Below are 22568 nucleotides of genomic sequence, written 5' to 3' on the forward strand. Positions count from 1 at the left end.
AGCGAGATCACCCGACTTCCGGCTCAGTGACGCTCTTTCCTCCTCTCCATGGTTGAGGTACTGTAATCTGGCGTGTTGGGGGGGGGGGGCATAGAGACGTGGCTGTTTCTGATGTGATATTTCAGTGGAGAAAAAGGGAAGGAAAAAAAAAAGCTGCAGAGTCCGGAGAGGACAGTCCCTGCGCTTCGAGTTTGTTTTTATAACAAGGTGTATTTTTCTTACTTGGAAATGCCTTTTTTTTATATGCCTTTGCTGCTTTGCTCTGGTTAGGAACATTTATTCCCATAAATTTGCATTAGTGATGATGCCAGTTAAAATCCACGCGAGTTGAATGGAATAAATCTTCCCTTCGGGATGGATATATTTCGAACCACCCCACCCTTCCCTACCAGGCTGGACTATAACTCCCAGTGGGCTTCTGGCTAGCTAGGGAGAATGGTAGTTGCAGTCTTCAGTGTTTGTTTCAGTGTTTCAACAGAAAAGTTGATTTGCTGGAGTGTATATGCGTCAGAAAAAGAGAGTAATAAAAGACTTTTTGTATTTACTTGCCCTACCCGCAGATTCCCAGAGGATTCTTTTGTTTTAGATCTTGACCTTTTAGATCCGACAGAAGTAGCTGAGTTTGGACTGGTGATTACAATTTGGCTGGAGTCCATCCTCTAAATTCAGGTAGGTGTCTCTGTTCTTTTTCATACCAAAGGTTGCATCCTGGAACAAAAGTGGCTTTTGTAGCTAAAACTTGTCTTTACTGACTCCTACTTACACGTTTTGCTTACTCTTTACTATTTCGTCCTCCTCCCTCTTGATTGCCACATTTAATAAACTTATCCCCTTCTCCATATTGTTTTTTTCTTCTTCTTCTGCCTTTCTTATATAAAGTTGTATGACTAAAGTTTTTGAACCTTATGCAACGCTGATGTAATACTCTAAATATCAACAGTTGGCTGAAAGGTCACTTGGATAAGTGGGATACTCTATGAGTAAGCATGCATAATAACAGCACAGACCTGGAAAATAAGATAGGCATCATATGCTATGCTGAAAGATTGTCTGAAGGAAATGCAAAGAAAAGGGAGGGATGATTGGTGGTGGACACCAATTTATTGTATTAACTCTGATTTTTGTTATAAAAACAAAATTCTAGCATGATTTCATATATTAAGGGCAAGGCACTAAACAGGTAATTCTCACTGTATCAAATAAGCAAAAGGAATTATTTCTTTGAAATTATGATTTGTCTCTCATTTATTCTTAGATATGTCTGCCTATGCTGCAGTTAGGTTGGGGGGAAGGGGGCCAAAGCAGGAAAAAACAGGAATCTGATATATAAATTATCTTGAAACACCAGTTCATTTACTATCTCTCAAAATAGACCAAGGTTTTTCACACTTTTTGATGCATTAGAAGCACATTATTTTCTAGTTAAACCAGAATGTTTCATGCGTTTACTTTTGTATTTCTTGAAATGATAATGTATCCTAGCCTTGGCCTTCAATTTCTGTTGCTCAAATGCTCATGCTTCTGACACTTTCCCACTCTTGTGTTAAAACAACTTGACATATCTCTTGGGATGGTGTCATCATCCACATATTAAATGAAAGCTGTATAAGACTTGTCTCAAGAGTTATAGAGTAGCTATCTATTATGCAAGTTATTCATATTCTTCCATTTTCAGATCGTCTACACAAAATAAAAAACAATAGCCCAATAAGTGCAGAATATGTAACAGTAAAAGCTCATATTAATTTAAATACGGTGGAAAGCTAACGAGGGCACAAGATAGCTGTCTTAATGAAAGGATTTTCAAAGTCTGTGTGAAGTAGAAGACAAGAACTTGCTTTGTTCCATGCAAATAATTGGGTGTATTATTTATTCTAAATAAGTGTATTTAATTAAACATCGGATCAGTAGCAGAACTTGGGTAGTCGATCTAAATAAGCAAAAAGAAGTGGAAAACATTAAGATTCCTTCATCATGAATCCTATAATTAAATAATTAAACACATAAAAATAAACACTAACCAATATAGGGCCTTGAAAGAAATATGAAGCCATTGTTTCAGCAATATAACAATGTGTTTTTAGAATCAAATTTTGGTTAATAGCTTTCTTGCCATTATGGGCTGAAACCTCTGGGCATTGAAAATATTCAGTTTGATGTGGAATGACTTGTCATGATCCAATTATAAATCACCATGGTCAGAAACATTTGGAACTGCTACTGTAGAATAAATTGGACAAAGACATTTCTATCCATAAAGCTGCACACATGTATGCGGGATCAAAACTAGGAAGAGTAATTGTATCTAATATGACTTAGCTCTTCACAATACTCTTTAGTTTTAGAAAAGTGTGTAGAGTTTAAGAGTTGCTGTCATGTGGGAAGCTCTATGTTTCATTTAAAGTTATTTGTGTTATTAAAAACACAGCTGTAAAATATAATCTGTTTTGTTATCTAATTGCTTTCCAATCAATTTCAAAGCCATTCTAATTACCGTATTTTCCGGCGTATAAGACGACTTTTTAACACAGGAAAATCTTCTCAAAAGTCGGGGGTCGTCTTATACGCCGGGCATAAGCCTACCTGGGTTGGTTTGACAGACTGACGGAAGCGGTTAGAGCAGCTACTACCATCTCTAGTCATTGCTAGAGATTTCTAACCCGAATCTGAGTTGCCGGCGCTGACTGATGACGCTACGAGAGCGCCGTAGCGCATTGAGGGGAAGCTGTGCCGATGTCGTCAAGGCTGCATGCCGCTGAATGCTGGACCCAGCTGGTTGCTGTGCGGAGCTTCCCCCACCGTCCTAGGCATCCAGGTGGATATTACCGACACTCTGACTTCCCCAGACAGCTAGGGCTCGCCATCACTGGGGTCTGGGGAAGTCGGAGCATCGGTAATATCCACCTGGATGCCTGGGACGGTGGGGAAAGCTCCACGCAGCAACCAGCTGGGTCCAGCATTCAGCGGCATGCAGCCTTGACGACATCGGCACAGCTTCTCCTTAATGTTGTCGGGACTCCCGTAGCGTCATCAGTCAGCGCCGGCAAGTCAGATTCGGGAAGCTGTGCCAATCTCGTCAAGGCTGCATGCCGCTCAATGCTGGACCCAGCTGGTTGCTGCGCGGAGCTTCCCCCACCGTCCCAGGCATCCAGGTGGATATTACCAATGCTCCGACTTCCCCAGACCCCCAGTGATGGCGAGCCTCAGCTGTCTGGGGAAGTCGGACGGTGGGGGAAGCTCCGCACAGCAACCAGCTGGGTCCAGCATTGAGCGGCATGCAGCCTTGACGAGATCGGCACAGCTTCCTGAATCTGAGTTGCTGGCGCTGACCGATGATGCTACGGGAGTGCCGACAACATTGAGGGGAAGCTGTGCCAATCTCATCAAGGCTGCATGGGTGACAGGACATGGATGACAGGACAGGGTGACGGGAAAAAAACCTGGTACAAAATAGCCCTCTTGCCGCTACATGTGGCCGTTACCTTGACAGATGGGCAGCCTGGCTTGTAGGTATCTGTACCAGTTCTGTTAAGAAAACAAACAGCATGGCAGCTCCCATGGGTTTATTGTCTTATCCTTCCGTTCAGCTTTAGAGTGAATTAGGAAAAATTTAATCCAATTGCACTGTTTTATGTTTACATGTTTGATGACAAACAGCCTTATGTTTATAAGTGACAGTTTTCCTGCTAAGTACCTGCATGTCATAAGCATTTGAATTAAAATTACCATATTGAAATCAAATCTGATTTTTTTTATTTTTATTTGGTGTGCGTTGGAAGAGGGGTAGTCTTATTCAGCGAGTATAAGCCCAAACCCTATATTTTAACAGGAAAAGTAGGGGGTCGTCTTATACGCCCAGTCATCTTATACGCCGGAAAATACGGTATTTAATTTATATGTATGCCAAACAAAGAACTTCTTCTTATTCTCCTCTGCCTGCTGGCTTAAAGGAGAGGAAAGTAGTTAGCTGTTTAAGAATAAAATGATGAATCTAGAGAGTCTCAGTAAAATAGTTATATTTTCTCAAAGGAGTTGAAATAACTAATAGTTATTCTAATATGCCTATTATTTTTGACCTTGCTTGAGCGATATCCCTATGCAAATCACTGAATCAGAGATGCTTACTTCTGAGTAAACAGCATAGGATTGTGTTATGTATGTGCTTTAATACAGGGGCCTCCAACCTTGGCAACTTTAAGACTTGTGGACTTGAACTCCCAGAGTTCCTCAGCCAGCTTTGATTTTTACATACTTATTAGCTTGCAAACTGTTTTGCTGTACTGATGTGCTTTATTTAATAGTCAAATGGACTCAATTAAGTTAAAAATATAATTAAGCTAAAATAAATAATTATAATAATTACTTATAAAACAAGGATATGCTTTGGTCATGTCCCAAATGGAAAATGAACCACTGAGAGAAGATGTGGGTGAACCTGATGAAAACGTGCAGAAGGCAGTGGATGAAGATGTGACCAAGAATAATGGCGAGGAAGTCGAACCTATGTTGATGACCCAGAAAAGATCAGAATCCAAAACCACTGAGCTCAGTGCAGCACAACAGCCACAGGTGCAAAATATACTAGTATTTATGCTAAAACCTGTTAATAATTTTCAGTTTTATCTTAAAATATTCACTCTTTCTATCTTCCAAAGTGAAACATTTGGGGTTGGGAGTAGGGGGAGGGCGTGCTGGCTACAAAAGTCAGTTATTTTAATTCTGTAATTTAAACAGAATCTATCAATTTCAATCTGCAGTTGGATTGTATCTCCTTCTGAGCTCGTAAGAAAGATAAATATATCATGTGCAATCAAGTTAGGTCAGAATAATAATATAAATGAATTATATATCCTTATATATAATTATATAAGGATATATATAATTATATATCCTTACATTTTAGGGCATTAATTTGAAAGCAATTTGTAGCCATTCTGTTACTATAGGTCTGCTTGCATAGGTGACTATAATCGCTGAAACATAGAAATAAATATACAGTTTATCTATTACGAGAATATTTTCATATTCTTGACAAAATTGATTCACAAGAGATGAAGAGTTGTATTAACGCAATATAGTTAACAAATACAAATAGTTTTTTTCATAGTATTGATAAATGTGAGGATTGTGTACAACTATATCTTTAATGTTTTTAAACAATGCTTTATATTATATTACCGTATTTTTTACCGTATAAGACGCACCGGGGTATAAAACGCAGCTTAGTTTTTGGAGAGGAAAATAGGAAAAAAAAATCTACCTACCAGGTATTCATCTGGCTAGCGTCCTTAGTCTGGTCAGCTTCAGCACATTTGTTTGCTGATTTTGAGCATGCGGGCGCTTTTTAATCCCCTGTTTGGGGATAAAAAAAAGCTTCTAAAGCACAGCTGAGAGTTAGAGGGAGCAGGCAAAACATGGAAGATTGCTAGAGCCTCGTTAGGACTGAAAAAAAGCTTTGAAAAAGCTACATTCGGAATATTAGACGTACCCAAATTTTCAGCCTCTTTTGGGGGGGAAGTGCTTCTTATACTCCGAAAAATATGGTAATAAGAATCCCCTTTTATGTGGAACAGAACATTATTTTTTATTTGAATATCTATTAGCTCTTTCTCCATTAAACATCTAGGTTTGCTAACAGAAAGAAAAGATTGTTCTGTAAAATAGTGATGTAAAAATGTATTATTTATTTTTTCTATATATTTCCTTTGCTAGAAATCAGTTTTAATAGTTTGGTTATTTAAAAAAGAATAAATAACTGCTTACCTTGTTCTCTTTTATTAAGGTCTCAGGTCCCATTGAGAAGACCCAAATAGGATGGGGTTATTGGGGAAACTGGGGGAAATCATTGCTTTCAAGTGCTTCTGCTACAATGGCCACTGTTGGTAAGGATAGCTAAAATATAGCAGACTCATAGAACCTACTTTACAAATCCAATGAACTTTCTTTTCTAATTCTTTTTTCTTTTAGAGGTTAATGGGGGCAACCACAAAAATACCTTATGAAAAGTAAAGAAAAATATAGAGCAAGATCAAAATATTTTTTAAAAATATGTATTTATAGAACAGTAACTATATCTTGGTGTTTTGATTATGCATCACTCAAACCAGTTCAAACCTACATAGCTTTTACAAGCTCTTAATGGTTTTTATGTTATTTCTAATACAGAGGAACCGTATAAAATTGAGATTAAGCTAGTGGCTAGACTGAGCAAAACAGTAGAATGCATCCTATTGACTTTTATTTTGCTTGCTTGGACAATACAGGCAAATCTAAGAGGACTTCCTGTCATCAATAGATGCATCAATAAATGCATTGTCACATATTGTCACACAACCATAGGAAATTTTTCTTTTGTCATGCCTTTCCCTTTGCAGTGTTAGATGACAAACATAAAATAGTACAAGTGTGGTTCAGGAGAGCTGAAATAGCAATAGCACTTAGAGTTATATAAGCGGTTTACAGAGTCAGCATATTGACCCTACCAATCTGGGTCCTCATTTTACTGACCTTAGAAGGATGGAAGGTTGAGTCAACCTTGAGCTGGTCAGGACTGAACTCTTGGCAATGGGTAGAGTTAGCCTGCAATACTGCATTCTAATCCTTGCAGCACCTTGGCTCTGGAAACCCCAGAACACATTCTTCTTTGTTACTCCTTTTGTCGAGCCATTCAAAACAGATTTATTCTTCCTCTGATTAGTGATCCTGATTGTTCTGTCCTGGCCTATGAGCTGCCATTTATTGCAATGCATATGGTTAAGTTTGGGTAGCAGCATGGAAGAGCTGGACCTTGATAGGTCAAGCTCCTGCTCTAAATAAGTATTTTATGTCATTTTAGATATTACCAAATTTTATACAACTTTAGATATTATCACACTCCATGTAAATTTTAGAAATCGTATTTTTGTAATTTTACATGTTACGTTTTACGTAATTTTAGTGACTATCTCATTTATAGCTCAGAGATTGATTGTTTCTTTTGGGTCTTACTGGTGGGTCCAAGTCTGGATGTTTTAATTTCACGATGTATTTATATTTGTCTCAAATTTTATTTACTAATGTAGTTTCTTAAGATAGAGTTGTTGGTACTAATAGATTCCTTATAGACACATTTGTGGTCTAAGACTGTTAATAAAATCATCTCTGCCAAAAAAATATATATCTCTTTGCATCCTATTGATTTTTATTTTGCTTGCTTGGGCAATTCATCTTATTTTTTTTCCTCAGGGTTAACATTATCTCTTCTTTCTCTAGGTCATGGAATCTCAAATGTCATTGAAAAAGCAGAAACATCCCTAGGGATCCCAAACCCTACTGACATATCGTCTGATGCCAGAGATGCAATAAAAGGTCAGATCTTATCTTAGCACATAAAATATTTTATATATAATGATCTTTGTTACCTTTGAAGGGATCTCTTACTCTATGGCAGATAAGCTGAACATCAGGCTATCATATTACTGCCAAAGAACAAGACTTAGAAATATTGCTGTTGCTGGTATCTTAGAAATGTGTATATCCTGAAGGAAAAACACCTGCAACCTTTGTATTTCTGAACTTTGTTCAGGATATTAAATTTATGCCTGCATTTGGATAAACCTTTGATTTTGTGCAGTGTGAAGATGGCAGAGTTTCAGTTTTTGATACCAGTCTAGATAGAAATGGATGTTTATAACTGACAGCAGGAACTACTGGTTAGGGTCAGAGAATTTTTCTCTTTAGTTTTATATACCTACAGAGGGTTTAGGATACTTTGAAATATTCAAGGGCAGTTTTAACCCTTAAAAAAAATGAATGCTTTTGTTTCAGAAAGTCACAATTCTGAAGAAGTAAGTGATGACAAGAAAGAGACTGAAAATCCCTCACCTCTCAGTGGTGCTTTTGGAATGATTTCTACCATTTCTTCTGCTGTTCAGACCACAGTGAGTGAAATTGAAAGGGTTATGTTAACGTACCATATTTTTCCGTGTATAAGACGATACTTTTTCTTAAAAATATTTACCTTAAAATGGAAGGCGTCTTCAACGTGGGGGTGGGGGTCTGAGAGGAGAATCGTGGTTGCAAGACTGCCGATACCTTATCTCTGCAAACTAGCCTCACGAGCAAAACTTCCGATTGCAGAGACAAGCTAACAGGCTTCCTCCAATCATGAGCCTTATGTAACTGATGTCAGCTGATGCGGCAGAGAACGTGTAGCCAGGGCCCAGATGTGACAGGGAGCAGTAATGTTGGAGTATTCTGAGCCCATAAAAATGTCAGAAAACAAAAAAATAAAAAACCAGTACTGGTAAGCGAATGTCTTACTTTGCAAAATAAATGTCTTCTATTTAATCTTTACAATATTGATTTCTGAATCTTTGGTAAGAAAAGTGGAGGGCATCCTATACATGGGGGCATCTTATAGATGGAAAAATATAGTATGTATTTTTGATCTTGTTGTGTCCTCAGTTTATGCTGTCAGCCCTTTAAAGTAGACCAGATCAGGAAATAGATGTCACCAAAGACTGGAACTATACATATTTGAGATGGGTTATAATAATAGAACCTTGCTAGTCTGTCTGTGTTTTTCCTTCTTTCCCCCTTACATCCCAGAGAGTTGGCTGTTTCGAGTCTCTTTGTAACCTTATCCGTCCTGGCTACATTTAGCAGATATTCCTTCTGCATCTGCTGCTTCCCTGACAGACTTTGGATTCTTTCTCCAACTTTCTCCCTGGCTCTGTGAAGGTTCATTACATTGTCAATCAGGGATGCAGTTTTTTTCTTATTTTTATCTTTAATAATTGCTTTGTTTATTGCCAGTAAATTATTTGTGACCTGTTTAGGGGTCTTGAATTACAAGCTTTTTCCTATCATAAAGAATTAGACTAAACTAATCTTGGCCATTTGAACTTTAGCAAATTCTTCAATTGATGAAGATGTAATGTGTTTACAAAGCACTGGTGTTTGAATGTTGTTATAATTTCATGTTATTTTATGACTTGGTTTTCTGAACAGAAATTCTCATGAAGTAAGATATATCTTAATGTCAGGATATACTGAAGATGTAATAATCATAAATCATTAAAATACAGAATGGGATAAAATAGTTATTAACAGTAGCCCACTTATTTATTGTATCTTTACCCCCCTCTTCTCAATGAGTCTGAGTAGCATATAAATTGAAAATCAAATAATGCAAGATAAGACAACAGCAGAAAAAAAAAGGAGAACCTTTCACAAAAGCAGCCGACAACTCACTGTAGGCCAAATCTGAGAAATAAGATAGATCCTCCGAGACTCATTTTTAAAGAAAACATGTGAATCTCCCATTTGGATCTCCCCCATTTGAATTTCTGGGGGAATGCTGCTCTCCGGATAAGTACTGTAGTAAATCCTATCTAGTAGGTAGCAATAGCAATAGCATTTAGACTTACATACTGCTTCACACAGTGCTTTACAGCCCTCTCTAAGCAGTTTAAGGAGTCAGCATATTGCCCTCAACAATCTGAGTCCTCATTTACTGTCCTCGGAAGGATGGAAGGCTGAGTCAACCTTGAGCTGGTTAGAAACAAACTGTTGGCAGTCAGCAGTCAGCCTGCAATATTGCATTCTACCCATCTGCCCCACCACAGCTCTTATCCACGGATTCTATCAGATTGCATTGTTTAATGGATGGTATCCAGAGAAGACAACTCTGGCTGATATTACAGGATGAGAAGAAACAATGAGAGATGGCCCTTCAAATTACAAGGCCTTATTTTGCGTAGAAGATTTCTGTTCTGTAGCAGCTGAACTTTTATGGTAGTCTTCAAGCCCCATATAGAATGCATTGCAATAATCCACACAGTGAGGAAACCCAAGATATGTTGTTCTTTGCTAGGCTGATCTGAAATGAGGCAGAGTAAAATTGAGTGTTGGTATACACTCATAGCTGAGCCTTTTTTTATGTAGCCAATTCAAGAGTTATAAATGCATACTCTGGAAATGCTTGCTTTCTGTCAACACATTTTTACGACTATTTATTTGTGTCCCGCTTTGCTACCTTGTTTCCAAGGAAAATGATATAAATCAATCCTGTATTTTGAACATTTGGCTTCTAGAAGTTCAAATGTGCACTTACAGTATATCTCTATCATAAAACTATTTCTTTCTTTCAAAGCCATATCTTAAAAAGTGCAAAACTCTTTTTTTTTAAAGGGCAAAACAGTTATAAGTGGAAGTCTGGATGCATTAGAATACATTGGTAAAAAGACTATGGATGTGATAGCTGAAGGTGACCCTGGATTTAAGAAAACAAAAGGCTTGATGAACAGAAATTCCACACTATCTCAGGTATGGATTTCCCACACGAAACCTGGGAACGATTAATTTCTGATCCTCTCATTAACAAATTATTAATCAACAGAACAGTTCACAGCCTAGCACCAAATTTATAGCCGGCGACCTTTTCTCCATGCTTTTTTTTTTATGCTGCTGTTGTCACACTTCAGCTTCTTTATTTGTAGGTCTTGCGAGAGGCCAAGGAAAGAGAACAACAGAAGACAGCTGCTGAGGTTTCCATGACGACAGAGAAGAAAGCACATTATGGATTGCTTTTTGATGAGTTTCAGGGGCTTTCTCATTTGGAAGCCTTAGAGATGCTTTCCAGAGAGAGTGAATCAAAGGTAAATGACCTTAAGCAATATATATATTATAATTGAGGAAGAATAAGAATAGGGATCTATAGAAACTCTGGGAGATGAATCCATTTACAGATTCTTTGCAGCACCAGTAAATAAAAGCCAATCAAAGCAGGAAAAAAGATTTCCTGTGGTCATCAATTCCTTCTCTCTGCTTTAAGTGGGTCAGTGTGTTTTTAAATAAGAGGCCTAAAAAAGGGTTTTTATTTCCTGGTGGTATTATCTAACTGGGATGGTCCAAAGAAAATCAATTCCATTATATGATATGGAAGCACAAGTATATGGAAACTCTTTTTGCCTTTTGCTCCCATTTTCCAAAAAGCATTTTTTTTTTGTTACTCGGTCTATTTTTTTAATACTCCTGCTGTATTTCTCATATCACATATGAAACTACCGGATCCACAGTTCTCATTGTATTTTTCAAACAGGTGAAATCTGTTATAAGTACACTTTCTGGTGAGGAGTTTGCTACTTTAAAGGAAGATCTGGAAAAGCTGAAAGAAGCGTTTTCATTAGCTGAATTTGATGACGATGAAGATGACGATGAAGAAAAAAGAGGTAATTTGGCAGATCCAACACTTGAATACTGGCCGTGCAATAGTATATAAATACCTGTTGATCAATGGTGGGATTCAACCGGTTCTCTGCCCTAATGATTTCTTCCAACAACCAGTTTGCCAAACTGCTCAGAAAGTTAACAACCGGTTCTATCGAAGTGGTGCGAACTGGCTGAATCCCACCACTGCTCTTGATGTGGGTGAGGAAGCTTTCTAACATTCTGTAGCATTCAGTCATTAATGCTTATATTTTAGAGGCTCTAGCTTTTCATTAATCAAGTGAAATAAATAAGGGGTATTAAAAGCTTCTACATACGGGTAGGCCTTGACTTATGACCACAATGGAGCCCCAAATTTCTGTTGCTAAGAAAGACAGTTTTGCCCCATTTTATGACTTTTCTTGCCACAGCTGTTAAGTGAATCACAGCAGTTGTTAGTAAGACAGTGATTAAGTGAATCTGGCTTTCCACATTGACTTTGCTTGTCCGAAGGTTGCAAATGTGATCCCATGATCCTGCAACTGTCATAAATACATGCCAGTTGCCGGGCATCCAAATTTTTATCACGTGACTGTGGGAATGCTGCAGCGAGTGTGTGAAAAACGGTCATAAGTCTCTTTTTTCAGTCCTGCTGTAATTTCAAATGGTTCACTAAATGAATAGTTGTAAGTCTAGGACTACCTATGTTTTAAGGCTCTGTTCTTCTGAGTACTGGCTAATTACCTGTACATTTAAATAAATGACCAAATAATAATAATAATAATAATAATAATAATAATAATAATAATAATAATTATCATTTAAATTTTTATACCGCCCTTCTCCCGAAGGACTCAGGGCGATGAACAGCCAGAATTAAAATACATACAATATGAAAATTAAAATAATTTTAAAAATAATTAAATCAATTTGGCTTCTCCAATTTAAAACCCCTTACCCATAAAATTAACCAATTAAAAATTTTAAGCCAGCCTGGTTTGCTGAAATAAGAAAGTCTTCAGCGCCCGGCGGAAAGTACGGAGGTCCAGGATCAGTCATATCCCTGGGGGTAGCTCGTTCCAGAGGGTGGGTTCCCCCACAGAGAAGGCTCTCCCCCTGGGGGTCGCCAGTCAACATTGCTTGACCAACGGCACCCTGAGGAGACCCTCTCCGTGGGAGCGTATTGGCCGGTGGAAGGTTATCGGTGGCAGAAGATGGTCTCGTAGATACCCAGGCCCTAAGCCATGGAGCGCTTTAAAGATGAGAACCAGTACCTTGAAGTGCACCCGGAAGACCACCGGAAGCCAGTGCAGCTCATTGCTCGTGCAGTGTTACATGGGAGCGCCATGTCGCCCCCATAATCACCCGCGCAGCTGCATTCTGGACCAGTTGGAGCCTCCGGCTGCTCCTCAAGGGGAGCCCCATGTAGAGAGCATTATAGTAGTCCAGGCGGGAAGTAACGAGGGCATGAGTGACCGTGCATAAGAGTCCCGATCCAGAAAGGGGTGCAACTGGCGTATCAGGCGAACCTGATAAAAATGATAGCATGGGACTTCCTTAACTAACATAATGTAGAGAGAAACCCAGTGGTCACAGTGGCTGATTGGAACCTTAGGGAGGAGATTTATAATGGCTCCTGTGTCTATAAATCAGACAACTTGTAGGTGAAAAAGAAGAAGACAAAAAACACTCATGCTTGTTCCATTATTTTGCTAGTATTATGTTGGTTGCACAGCTGTTGACATGTACCTATTACCTTTAGAAAGCATCTTAGAGACCCCTATCTTTCGATCACAAAGATTCTTAAAAAATGTGCTCATGTTCTGAAGAACAGAGATATGCCCCACCTAGGTAATGAAAAACAACAAACAAGCCTTTATGTAATTATATTGAAAATACACAAACTACATCCTGTTGTTTTTAGAAGACGAAGATTTCACAATTGAAGTGGGCATACTCTTTTCACAGCTGCGCATCTCTCTAAAACCGGCTAAATTGCTCCAAGTGAGTAAATACTTGTTTTTAGCTTTTAAGATTATGTGTAGAGTTGTTCTGGATGTAGTTTGGGCTTCTGAAATTTGTAGTAACTTGTACTAACTAGACTAACTTCAAATTTTTATTTTGATTAGTTTATATTAAATTGATTAATAATTAGTGATAACAGCAACTGAAGGATTTTATAACTTAGAGACTTTCTGCCTGGGAAAGCAAGAGAAATCATCAAAACCATTAAAAAATGAAAGTTGGAATATTTTGGGCATTTGATGCGACACCTGGAAAAATATGGCATACTTCACTTAATCCTCCAGGGGAAGATTGAAGGCAAACTAGGTTCAGGCAGAAGAAGAACATCTTGGCTTCAAAATCTAAGGGACTGTTTTGGACAAAACTCAGTAGCACTTTTTCGTGCTGTTGATAAGAATAGGATCACCATCATGATCTCCAACGTCCGATGACAGATATGGCATAAAAAGAAGAAGAGAGACTATCAACTATTAGAAGTGCTTTTCAGTAATGGACATCTTTTTCCAATAGCTCTAGGCGAGATGGGTGGCAAACAAGCCAAATAAATAAATAAAACCTTCAAGCTGGCTCCGTTAGTGTTATATTGTTGCAGCTCTTTAAAATATCCAGAATCTAAGCTAACTAAACTTAATTTCTGGGTATTGGATTGTTATCTTTTATAAGTTTTATATGGTAAAGTTTAAAGAGTAGCTTAAGGCAATAATCAAAGTATTTTTTTCTTTAAGAAGATAGATTAATAGAAGTAGAATGAAACAAAAAATACATTTTGTTTTGAGTTTCAAACAAAACAGCTGTACCTGAACTTTCATATGAATATTCTGCTCTATTCTATTCTGCAATACAAGTCAGAATTGTTCAAGTATTCTAAAAAAAAAAAACCTGAAATATTTTGATTTCACCCATAGGAAACAATGCTGAGGGCTGGCTCCTCCTCCCTTGTGTTTTACAAGAGGGCTAGAGAAATAAGGGGGATTGTAGTTCATGCATCTGCCACCCCAAGCACAAAACAGAAAGTACAGTTGTGGTGCTTGAAATATTTCAAATGGCACAATTCAAAATGACTAGATTTTATTCAGTCTTAAAATTCTTGAAAAGTAGACTTTTCCCAGTCAGAATATTTCAAAATTAAACAACACACTTCCTTGTAGTAATGTGTACAAACAGTAAGTGGCGCTGTTTTCCAGGAGAGAATGGCAAAATTCCAATTTCTGCATTGTATTATGTCAATATATAGTATGGTGTTAATTGCTGAAAGAAAGAAAAAAAATACTGTTTTTAAAACATTCACTTGCTAAAAGCAATTGATGTTTTCTTGATTCATGAAAGTTTTCATTAATTCAAGCTAGGTGCTTATAGCAGAGCTATACAGATTGACTCTGATCTGTAATTGCCAATTTGGTTAAGAATCATCACATTGAAGCAGTTGAATAGTGTGATCTATATTGTCTGTTCAGTTTGGAGATTAGGGCTTTTTGTGTATCTCACTTGGGATAAATCTCTGTGACTCAATTGCCATTCAATGTTATTTGTCTGATTTTTAAAAAAAATCTGGTGTATTCCTCTGATTTGGAAAGCTTATAAATACATATATCTTTGTAATTATCTTGCACATACTTATACATGAGATTACATGATTAAATGCTTATATACATTTTTAGATGTATGAAACATCTTGGCTTGGTCGGGTGGGCGAGTAGAGTTTCCCAGGCCACAGGAATAAAATTATATCTTTTATGTTAATCTAAACACTTGCTTATATTTATATAGTACATGTTTACCCAATCACTAAACTGTACCCTTCCCCCGACAAACAAGAAGTAAAAAATGGGACTGAGCTGTTTCAGTCTTGAATGGGAAAGATTACAGATTTCAGCATTATGTTGCAGCATTACACATCTATTTTCCAAATGCTTCATTCTATACCACTATGACTGAAAAACCATAATGGCATTGCACAGATAGAAGCAGTGTGTGATTTCCAGTGGCTAGAATTGGGAAGGCAGGGAGCAATTCATGTAATCAATGAATAGTGACCACTTACTTATAGGGAAATGCATTGTGGTGGAGATATACTGTTTGCACTCTCCTCATGGACATGATGCTATCTTGAGATTTTGCTACAAATTGGGAATGAAGAACATGAAGACTTATAGATGTTATTCTCTCTGGCATCTATTGTCACTGGTCATATTGGCTGGGGGATGCTGGTAATTCAGCCGTACCTGGAAGGCTCAACATTCCCCATACCGCTATAAGGAAAATAATGTACGGTATTTCTTTAAAGAAATCAGTTTCCTTGCCATGTATCAGGCCTCTGACATTTTGTTATCACCATCACTTGGGAACAATTATGAACTGGGATCTTTTACTTTTTCCCTGCAGAGACTGGATAGGGGCATTCTCCTGATCAGCAATTTGTTGATGTATCTCTTTTTCCCCCCTCTTGGGCAGGCAAGGAACTCTGCTCATGAATTAGTTAAAAACCTCAACGTGCAAGTGGTCAAAGAAGCAGAACAGCATGAAGGAGAAGGAGACCAGGAAGTGGGCCCAGGAGATACTGAGAATAAAAAGTCAGTGGAGGTAATAATTGTAATCAAAAGAACGCTGCAGTATAGTTTAAATGGATACACCCATCGAAGAGTTATCACCATAGCCCTTCATACTCAAGTTATGATCTCTGCATGAAGTCTTTGGGGGGAGCGGGGGGTGGAATTGGATGTGAAACTAATGTCATGGCTTCCTCTTTTAAACAAAATAGAATAATATCCATTTTTAACTTTGCAGGATATTCACACGGTTGCAATCAGAAGCCTGGCTGAGTTGACAGCTTATTCCATTGAAATGTTCCACAAAACTGCAGCATTGGTTCTTCATGGGCAAAAAGAAGATGTGTTGGCTATAATCCGAGCAAAAACCCTTTCCCAGTAAGATTAATCATGCCTGTCTTCTCTATTTCTTTCCCTTCTTCTAAAAAAATGTAAAAAGATTAACAAATACCTGGTTCCTGCTAACCAGTCTTGTTTAGGGCAGTGGAATAAAAGCCCAAAGATTCTCCTATGCAATTCCTTACTTTTGTATGTCCATATCTAGTATAACACAATGCCATGGAAAGTCTTAAGTTTATAAGCATTCCAGTACTTCCTATAGGAATTGTTCTTACTACCATGTTTACAGGCCTCCTCCTGCTTGCTTATGGCTCCAACAGGTTATAGAGTTCTTTCAAGGCACATATTCGAATGTTTTCCTTCAGTTGAACCTTCTTATTTCTCTTTAGTAATGGAAGTGATTGGTCAAAATAATAGATGAATGAGATGAGGAAGGGGCATATAGAACGGAGGCCACACTGAAAAACAGCCTGATTTATCTCTAGCAGTCAGAGAGTGCCCAGTTCTAATCATGTTCTGAATCTAAAATTTTGATACAGCAATCAAAGTCTCCATGTCTTACTATCTATCACTGGAAATTTAGAAATGAGTACACCCTCTCTTCATTTATTGGTTAGCGTTCCATTCCAATAGTCATTAAATGAAATGGTTGCTAAATGAACATGGAAGAGAGAGAGAGAGAGAGACATTGCTAAATTCGTTGGCTGCTATCTGATTCAGATAAAGTTATCTTGTACAATGTCCTGTGCCTGACCCATTTCCCTCCTTTTTTGCCTCCTCACAGGCAGAGAGATTGCTTAAACAAGGTGTCTCTTCCTAAATTGCATTTCTTCATAGCTCAGTGCTTCCTTGAAACTCGCTAACCCAAATTAACAAGCTCAGCTCCGTGTCCTTAATTAGTTGATTAGAATCCTCTGGCCCATTGGTGAAATTGACCAGGTCTTAATCAGTTCTACAGTGAAGACTTTTATTGTCAGATGCCCAAAATTTGGTCTTAAATGTGTGCATGGGTTAGAAAATGAATTTTTAATTACCATTTATTACTGTCGTATTTGTGAATGATCACTGAGGTAATCGTGAGGTAAATGAGAAGTGGCAGTACAGTAAATAGTTTTCTGCCTGATAGAATTGGGTATTTGGGGATATATATCCTGAGTCTCTTTCTGAGAAACTGAAATCTGACAAGTTTTAAATGAATCGGTTCAGGTAGTTGGGTGCAATAACATATTTAAAAATTACTTGTCCCAGAAAGAGACATTTATGTTCCTTTGTTCCTTTCTGTAAAATTTGTATGAAAACAGTACATATCAAGATGGTCTTTTTTTTTTGTTGGAAATCTACTAAACAGGTATAGGGCTTAAGTGCAAAATAAAAAGCAATATAAAGACTTTAAAATTTTGCTCAATACCAGCAATAGGAGGATCATGGGTGAGCAGCTTTCAAAGAAACACCCTCTCGGGTCTCATCGGCATCAGTATTTTTTTAAAAAAATATTCTTCGTTCCAGGAAAAAGAAGTAATAAAGAACTCTAATGATAAAGAATATTTGTAGCTGTAGGTTTAAATGAGAGGTCCTTGGTGCTGTCTGAGCTTGGTTGTTTTCTTGCAGACATTTCATTACTCAAACTAGGTAACGTCATCAGTGCTAGTGCACTGATTAGCATTGATGATGTTAGCTAGTTTGAAATGTCTGCAAGGAAACAGCCATGATCAGAGCACCTAGGACCCCCCTCCCCCCAAGAGCACTAAATAATGCAGCAATCTTGCACCATTCTTTTTTCAACATCTTTCCCAGAAAGTGTATCAATTTAATAACCCTACAGAAAGAATTGACGCTGATTAGAAGCTAAACCTGTCCTCACCGCCTTTTTTTTCCTTCTTTCTACACACAGCTAAAGGAAATATTTGCAAGTTAATTGGAATCTGTGTTTCCTATGTTTTCATATCCCTTCAAGAACCTGCTTTAGAAAGGCTTGATTTTCTATTCATGTATTTTTCAAATCAGCTCATTATGGCAAAATCAGAGCATACCTCTAGTAGGATCCCAGGCATACTAGTTGCAAATTATGCAGGATATTTAGAGACTGACTGACTAAAAGCTTGTAGATCATCCTTAGTCCTATACATGGTAAAAGAAATAAAAAAGATATATATTTTATTTATGATGTATTGTTTTTTTTTTTTTAGAATGACGATTATGCTATGCAAAGAATTGTCATCTCTCTCGAAAGAATTTGCCACATGCTTAACAACTGCAGGGGTAAGATGCTCTATGATGTCTAGCGGTAAAAAGCTTTTTATGAGAAAATAGAAAGATTCAGCCTACAGGACACATATTACTGTTTTTGTTTTATGCTATTTCAAAGAAGGGTGTCCTGCTATTTCCTGTAACTGCTACAATCAGTAAAGTATTTTACTTCGTTTTATTAGTGAGACGTTAGCGTTTACCATTTTTAAAAGATTTTTTTTCCCCCCCAGATAAATCAGAAATGGTTACTAGGGTTCGACTTTTTCATAGATTTCGTCATATCAGTTGTTTCCTCTATTTTGCTTTAGATCAGGGGTGTCAAACTCAATTTCATTGAGCGCTGCATCAGGATTGTGTTTGACCTCAGACTGCTGGAGGGTGTGGCCATGGTGGGCGTGGCCATGGTGGGTGTGACATGGGACTCATGTCCAGAGGGCACTGTGGTAGCCAAGCGCCAAGGCAGGACTTCCCTGAGACCCTCCCTCAGTCTCATTATATCCTTCCTTCCTTCCTCCCTCCCTCCCTCCCTCCCTCCCTCCCTCTCTTCCCATCTTTTCTTCTTTTTCTTTCTTTCCTCTTTCCCTTTCTCCTTTCCTGCCCCTTCTTGCATGCTCAAATCTAAGCACCCCGCTGGCCGGATCCATCTTGTGGGCCTTGAGTTTGACACCCCTGCTTTAGATGCTCACATTACTAGTATGAGAGGATCCATGCCAGATATTTAGCATCATTCCCACCTTGACTCTGAATATTACACAGATTCATTTCTGAGCCATGGGGAAATACATTATTTAACTGATTAAAAATCAAAGGTTTTGAAGAGAATACACACAGCTTGTATTCTCTTCAAGATTTTTCTTATTTCAGCTTGGTTTTCAAATGTAACTTAATACGTTGAATCTTTTCAGGTGGAAGAGAAGGCTGATGTGCTCAACCCTTTAATCACAGGAGTGTTTTTGGAGGTCAGTTACATATACAAATGCTTGCGAGGGATGGATTCTGAGAAAAATATTTTGACACCTGGCCTGATATCTGGCCTGATATAGCTGTGAAACTAGTACAGGTGGTCCTTGACCTATGATCACAATTGAGCCCAAAATATCTGTTGCTAAACAAGGTAGTTGTTAAATAAGTTGTGCCACATTTTACAGTCTTTTTTGCTACAGTTGTTAAGCGAATCTCCTATTAACTTTGCTTGTTAGAAGCCAGCTGAGAAGATTATAAATACTGATCACATGACCCCAGGACAGAGCAATTGTCATAAATACACGCCAGCCAAGCCAAGCACCCAAATTTTGATCATGTGACCATGGGGATGCTGCAATGGTTGTAAGTGTGAAAACTGGTCATAAATAACTTTTTCCGGTGCCATTGTAACTTCATATGGTCACTAAATAAAAGGTTGTTAGTTGATGACTGCCTGTATTTGGTTCATAGTACCTGTTTCTGAACTTCTATTGTGTAGAGGGAAGGGGAGTACATAAAGTGGCAAATGTTTTGGGATGTTCTTTTGCTTGGGACAAAACAATCCTATCCAACTTGGGATGAACAAATCAAAGAAATAAAACATTTGAAACATATAACACAATTTAGGTTAGAACAATCCATTTTAGAACTCTCTTCTGTGATCAGAACAATTAGTTTTTGCAGCTTAAAACAGTCAAATTTTATTCTGAACTCAGGAAGACAAATGTCTTCGAACATGTGATCTGGACTTTTTGCTCAAATATTCAAAATGGCAGTTCAGACTTGAAACACTTTGCATATTTCTATTAAAATATGATAGTGCCGCATGATTTATTGCCCTAGATACTAAGGATTATGAGCAATGTAGAGCTTTTATGCAAAGGGCTTTGGCTAGGGTTTCAAAACACTTCCTTATCTTCATAGCATAACCTTATACAGACTAAATACGTAACAATGAAGATTAATATTCCATTCTCCAATCTCCATCCAACTGAAAAAATTATATAATTCCCATAGATTAGAACAAAATTGAAATAATGTAAAAAGGGTTTTAAGAAATAGATGGATGGCATTAAGTGAATATGGAACAACTTGTTCATGTAATATGCCCAGGTCCCAATCAAATTACTTATATACCTATTCGTCACTATTTATTTTACTAAAGCAATTAATTAGAGACAGATGCCAACCAAACTCTGATCTTTAGAATGTATGAATGTTCTTTATTCATTTGACAAGCCTTTTCATTTTCCTTTATAGGCTTCCAACAGTGCCTCTTATATCCAAGATGCCTTCCAACTACTTTTGCCAGTGCTGCAGATCTCGCATATCCAGACTCAGAAAGAGTTATCTCAGCAATAAATCAAGTCTGACTAAACTGGAACATCACTTCCAATGGACCTGAATGGAAGTTCCCTCGTTCCATAAGAAGATGAAAGCATCTTTAATACAAATTAAGACAGATGTGTTGACTTGTGATTTTCCACTGACCAGGATAAGATGCTGAAAGGACATGATGTAGTTACCTACCTACGTAGACAAGATGATCTATAGGCAGCATAGGAAGTTTGTAATACAATTTATCTTTGTCATTTTGCTGGATAATGTCCTATGTGCTTCTGCTCTTTAGACCCGCTGCATTATGCTCCTTGAGATAAGAGCATTATGAAGGAAAGACTCATAGGGCAAGCATAATAATGTTCATGGCATGAGTCCTTAGATTATTGGAGTCAGTAACTGCTGCAAATTGCATTATACTCACATTGAAATGCTAGTTTAAGTAAAAATGCCTAGCACTCCAAAGAGATACTGAGAAAATAAGATTTGTTTCAGGACATGTGAATGATTTTTCAATTGTCTATTCTAAGTTCTGGAGATCCCAAAGGGGGTAAAAAACTTTTTAAAAAGGTTTAAGGCTAAGGTTGCATCTCTGAGGGTTATTTGAAAGGAGAAAAAGGGCCATTTATATAACTTGACTTGCTCCCCAGTAAGTATGATTATGCTTCAGGTGTGAAAAGGTTTTAGACAAATTAATGGTCTGACCTTTTATTGATGTACACTCTCTACTAGTGCTAGTTTAGAGAGAGATTTAGGTTGTTTTTTAAAGAAACACTTTTACGTAATAGCATTTGACATTTAAATAAACACATTTTGCTAGACCTCACTTAGTCAATAGATTTTCAGTGTCATATATATATATATATATATATATATATATATATATATATATATATATATATATATATATATATATATATATATTTCACTTCTATGAAAATAATTTTTCAGGTTCCGGAACTTTGCCTGAATTCCCAAACTCTGATTTAATTCTTCATATCATAACTCTAAAGACTTTAGAATACAAATTCCTCTTGTCCTTTTTGTCCAATTGTTAACGTTGTACAATTTTGTCTTGTTCTATAATGTATATGTTTATTTACTTGTTTCTTCCTAGAATCTGCTCAGGGAAATTCTACTAACTTTTATGTTTTGAACAAGCAGCTTGCTATGATTACAGTGACTCAAATATCACTTCAGCAAAGAAAAAAAAAAGATGAATTGCAACTTGTTTTACTTTAGTGAATGTTCGTGCTTTTACATTTATTAGCTTGTCTTTGTTTTAACTGGGATTCTAAATTTCCACCTGGTTGCTTGATGGTCTTAGAATTACTAAATTACTTTATTACCATATTGTAGCATTAGCAAGGAATGTTGGAACAATGCATTATATAGATATACATACATATGTGTATTTAAAAATATATAAACACATATATGTGTACGTACATACACACACAGACACACACACAGAGTAAAAAATACCCCTTAACTTTACAAATAAATTAGGCTTTTTAGATAGTTTAATTTCTAGCAAAGAGTCTATTTTATCTATTCTAAATATGTATATTGTATACAGAGAATAAATGTCTTATGATGCAATAAGGAAATGGCTGCTTATTAAATAGGTTGACCATTGAATACCGACAGTTACTAATGTTCAGGTCAACAAAACTATATTTTGCCAAGTGCTGCTTTCATACATTTTCTTGCTTATTCTTGAACGGAAGAAATCTGCATTGTTTAAGATAGTGGGAGTGATAGCATATGTGGTGAATATACAGTATATTGGGCAGAGAACATGCATTTTGTTTGTCTACCTGTGTAAAGTTTATGTTTAAACTTAAAATGCAGATTCCACCATATTGTTTTACTCTAATAGAAGAGAGCAGCTATCTGTTCAAATGGAACAATTGCATA

At 37.3% G+C, this 22568-nt stretch overlaps 1 protein-coding gene across 1 annotated transcript; it reads left to right on the forward strand.

The window, feature by feature from the left end:
* Positions 1–4: 4 nt before the first annotated feature.
* Positions 5–21488, forward strand: FAM114A2 (family with sequence similarity 114 member A2). The gene is made up of 15 exons (XM_070933855.1): positions 5–57; positions 561–669; positions 4376–4569; positions 5783–5882; positions 7252–7347; positions 7807–7919; positions 10174–10308; positions 10482–10640; positions 11084–11213; positions 13115–13194; positions 15667–15795; positions 16000–16139; positions 18287–18359; positions 19253–19306; positions 20571–21488. The coding sequence occupies exons 3-15, from the start codon at positions 4390–4392 to the stop codon at positions 20670–20672; spliced, it is 1491 nt and encodes a 496-aa protein (XP_070789956.1). The 5' UTR covers positions 5–57; positions 561–669; positions 4376–4389; the 3' UTR covers positions 20673–21488.
* The last annotated feature ends 1080 nt before the right edge of the window (positions 21489–22568 follow it).

This window comes from Pituophis catenifer, unplaced genomic scaffold, assembly GCF_029215685.1.
Source record: "Pituophis catenifer annectens isolate HBS135680 unplaced genomic scaffold, rPitCat1.0.hap2 SCAF_2, whole genome shotgun sequence".
Classification (NCBI taxonomy): Eukaryota; Metazoa; Chordata; class Lepidosauria; order Squamata; family Colubridae; genus Pituophis; species Pituophis catenifer.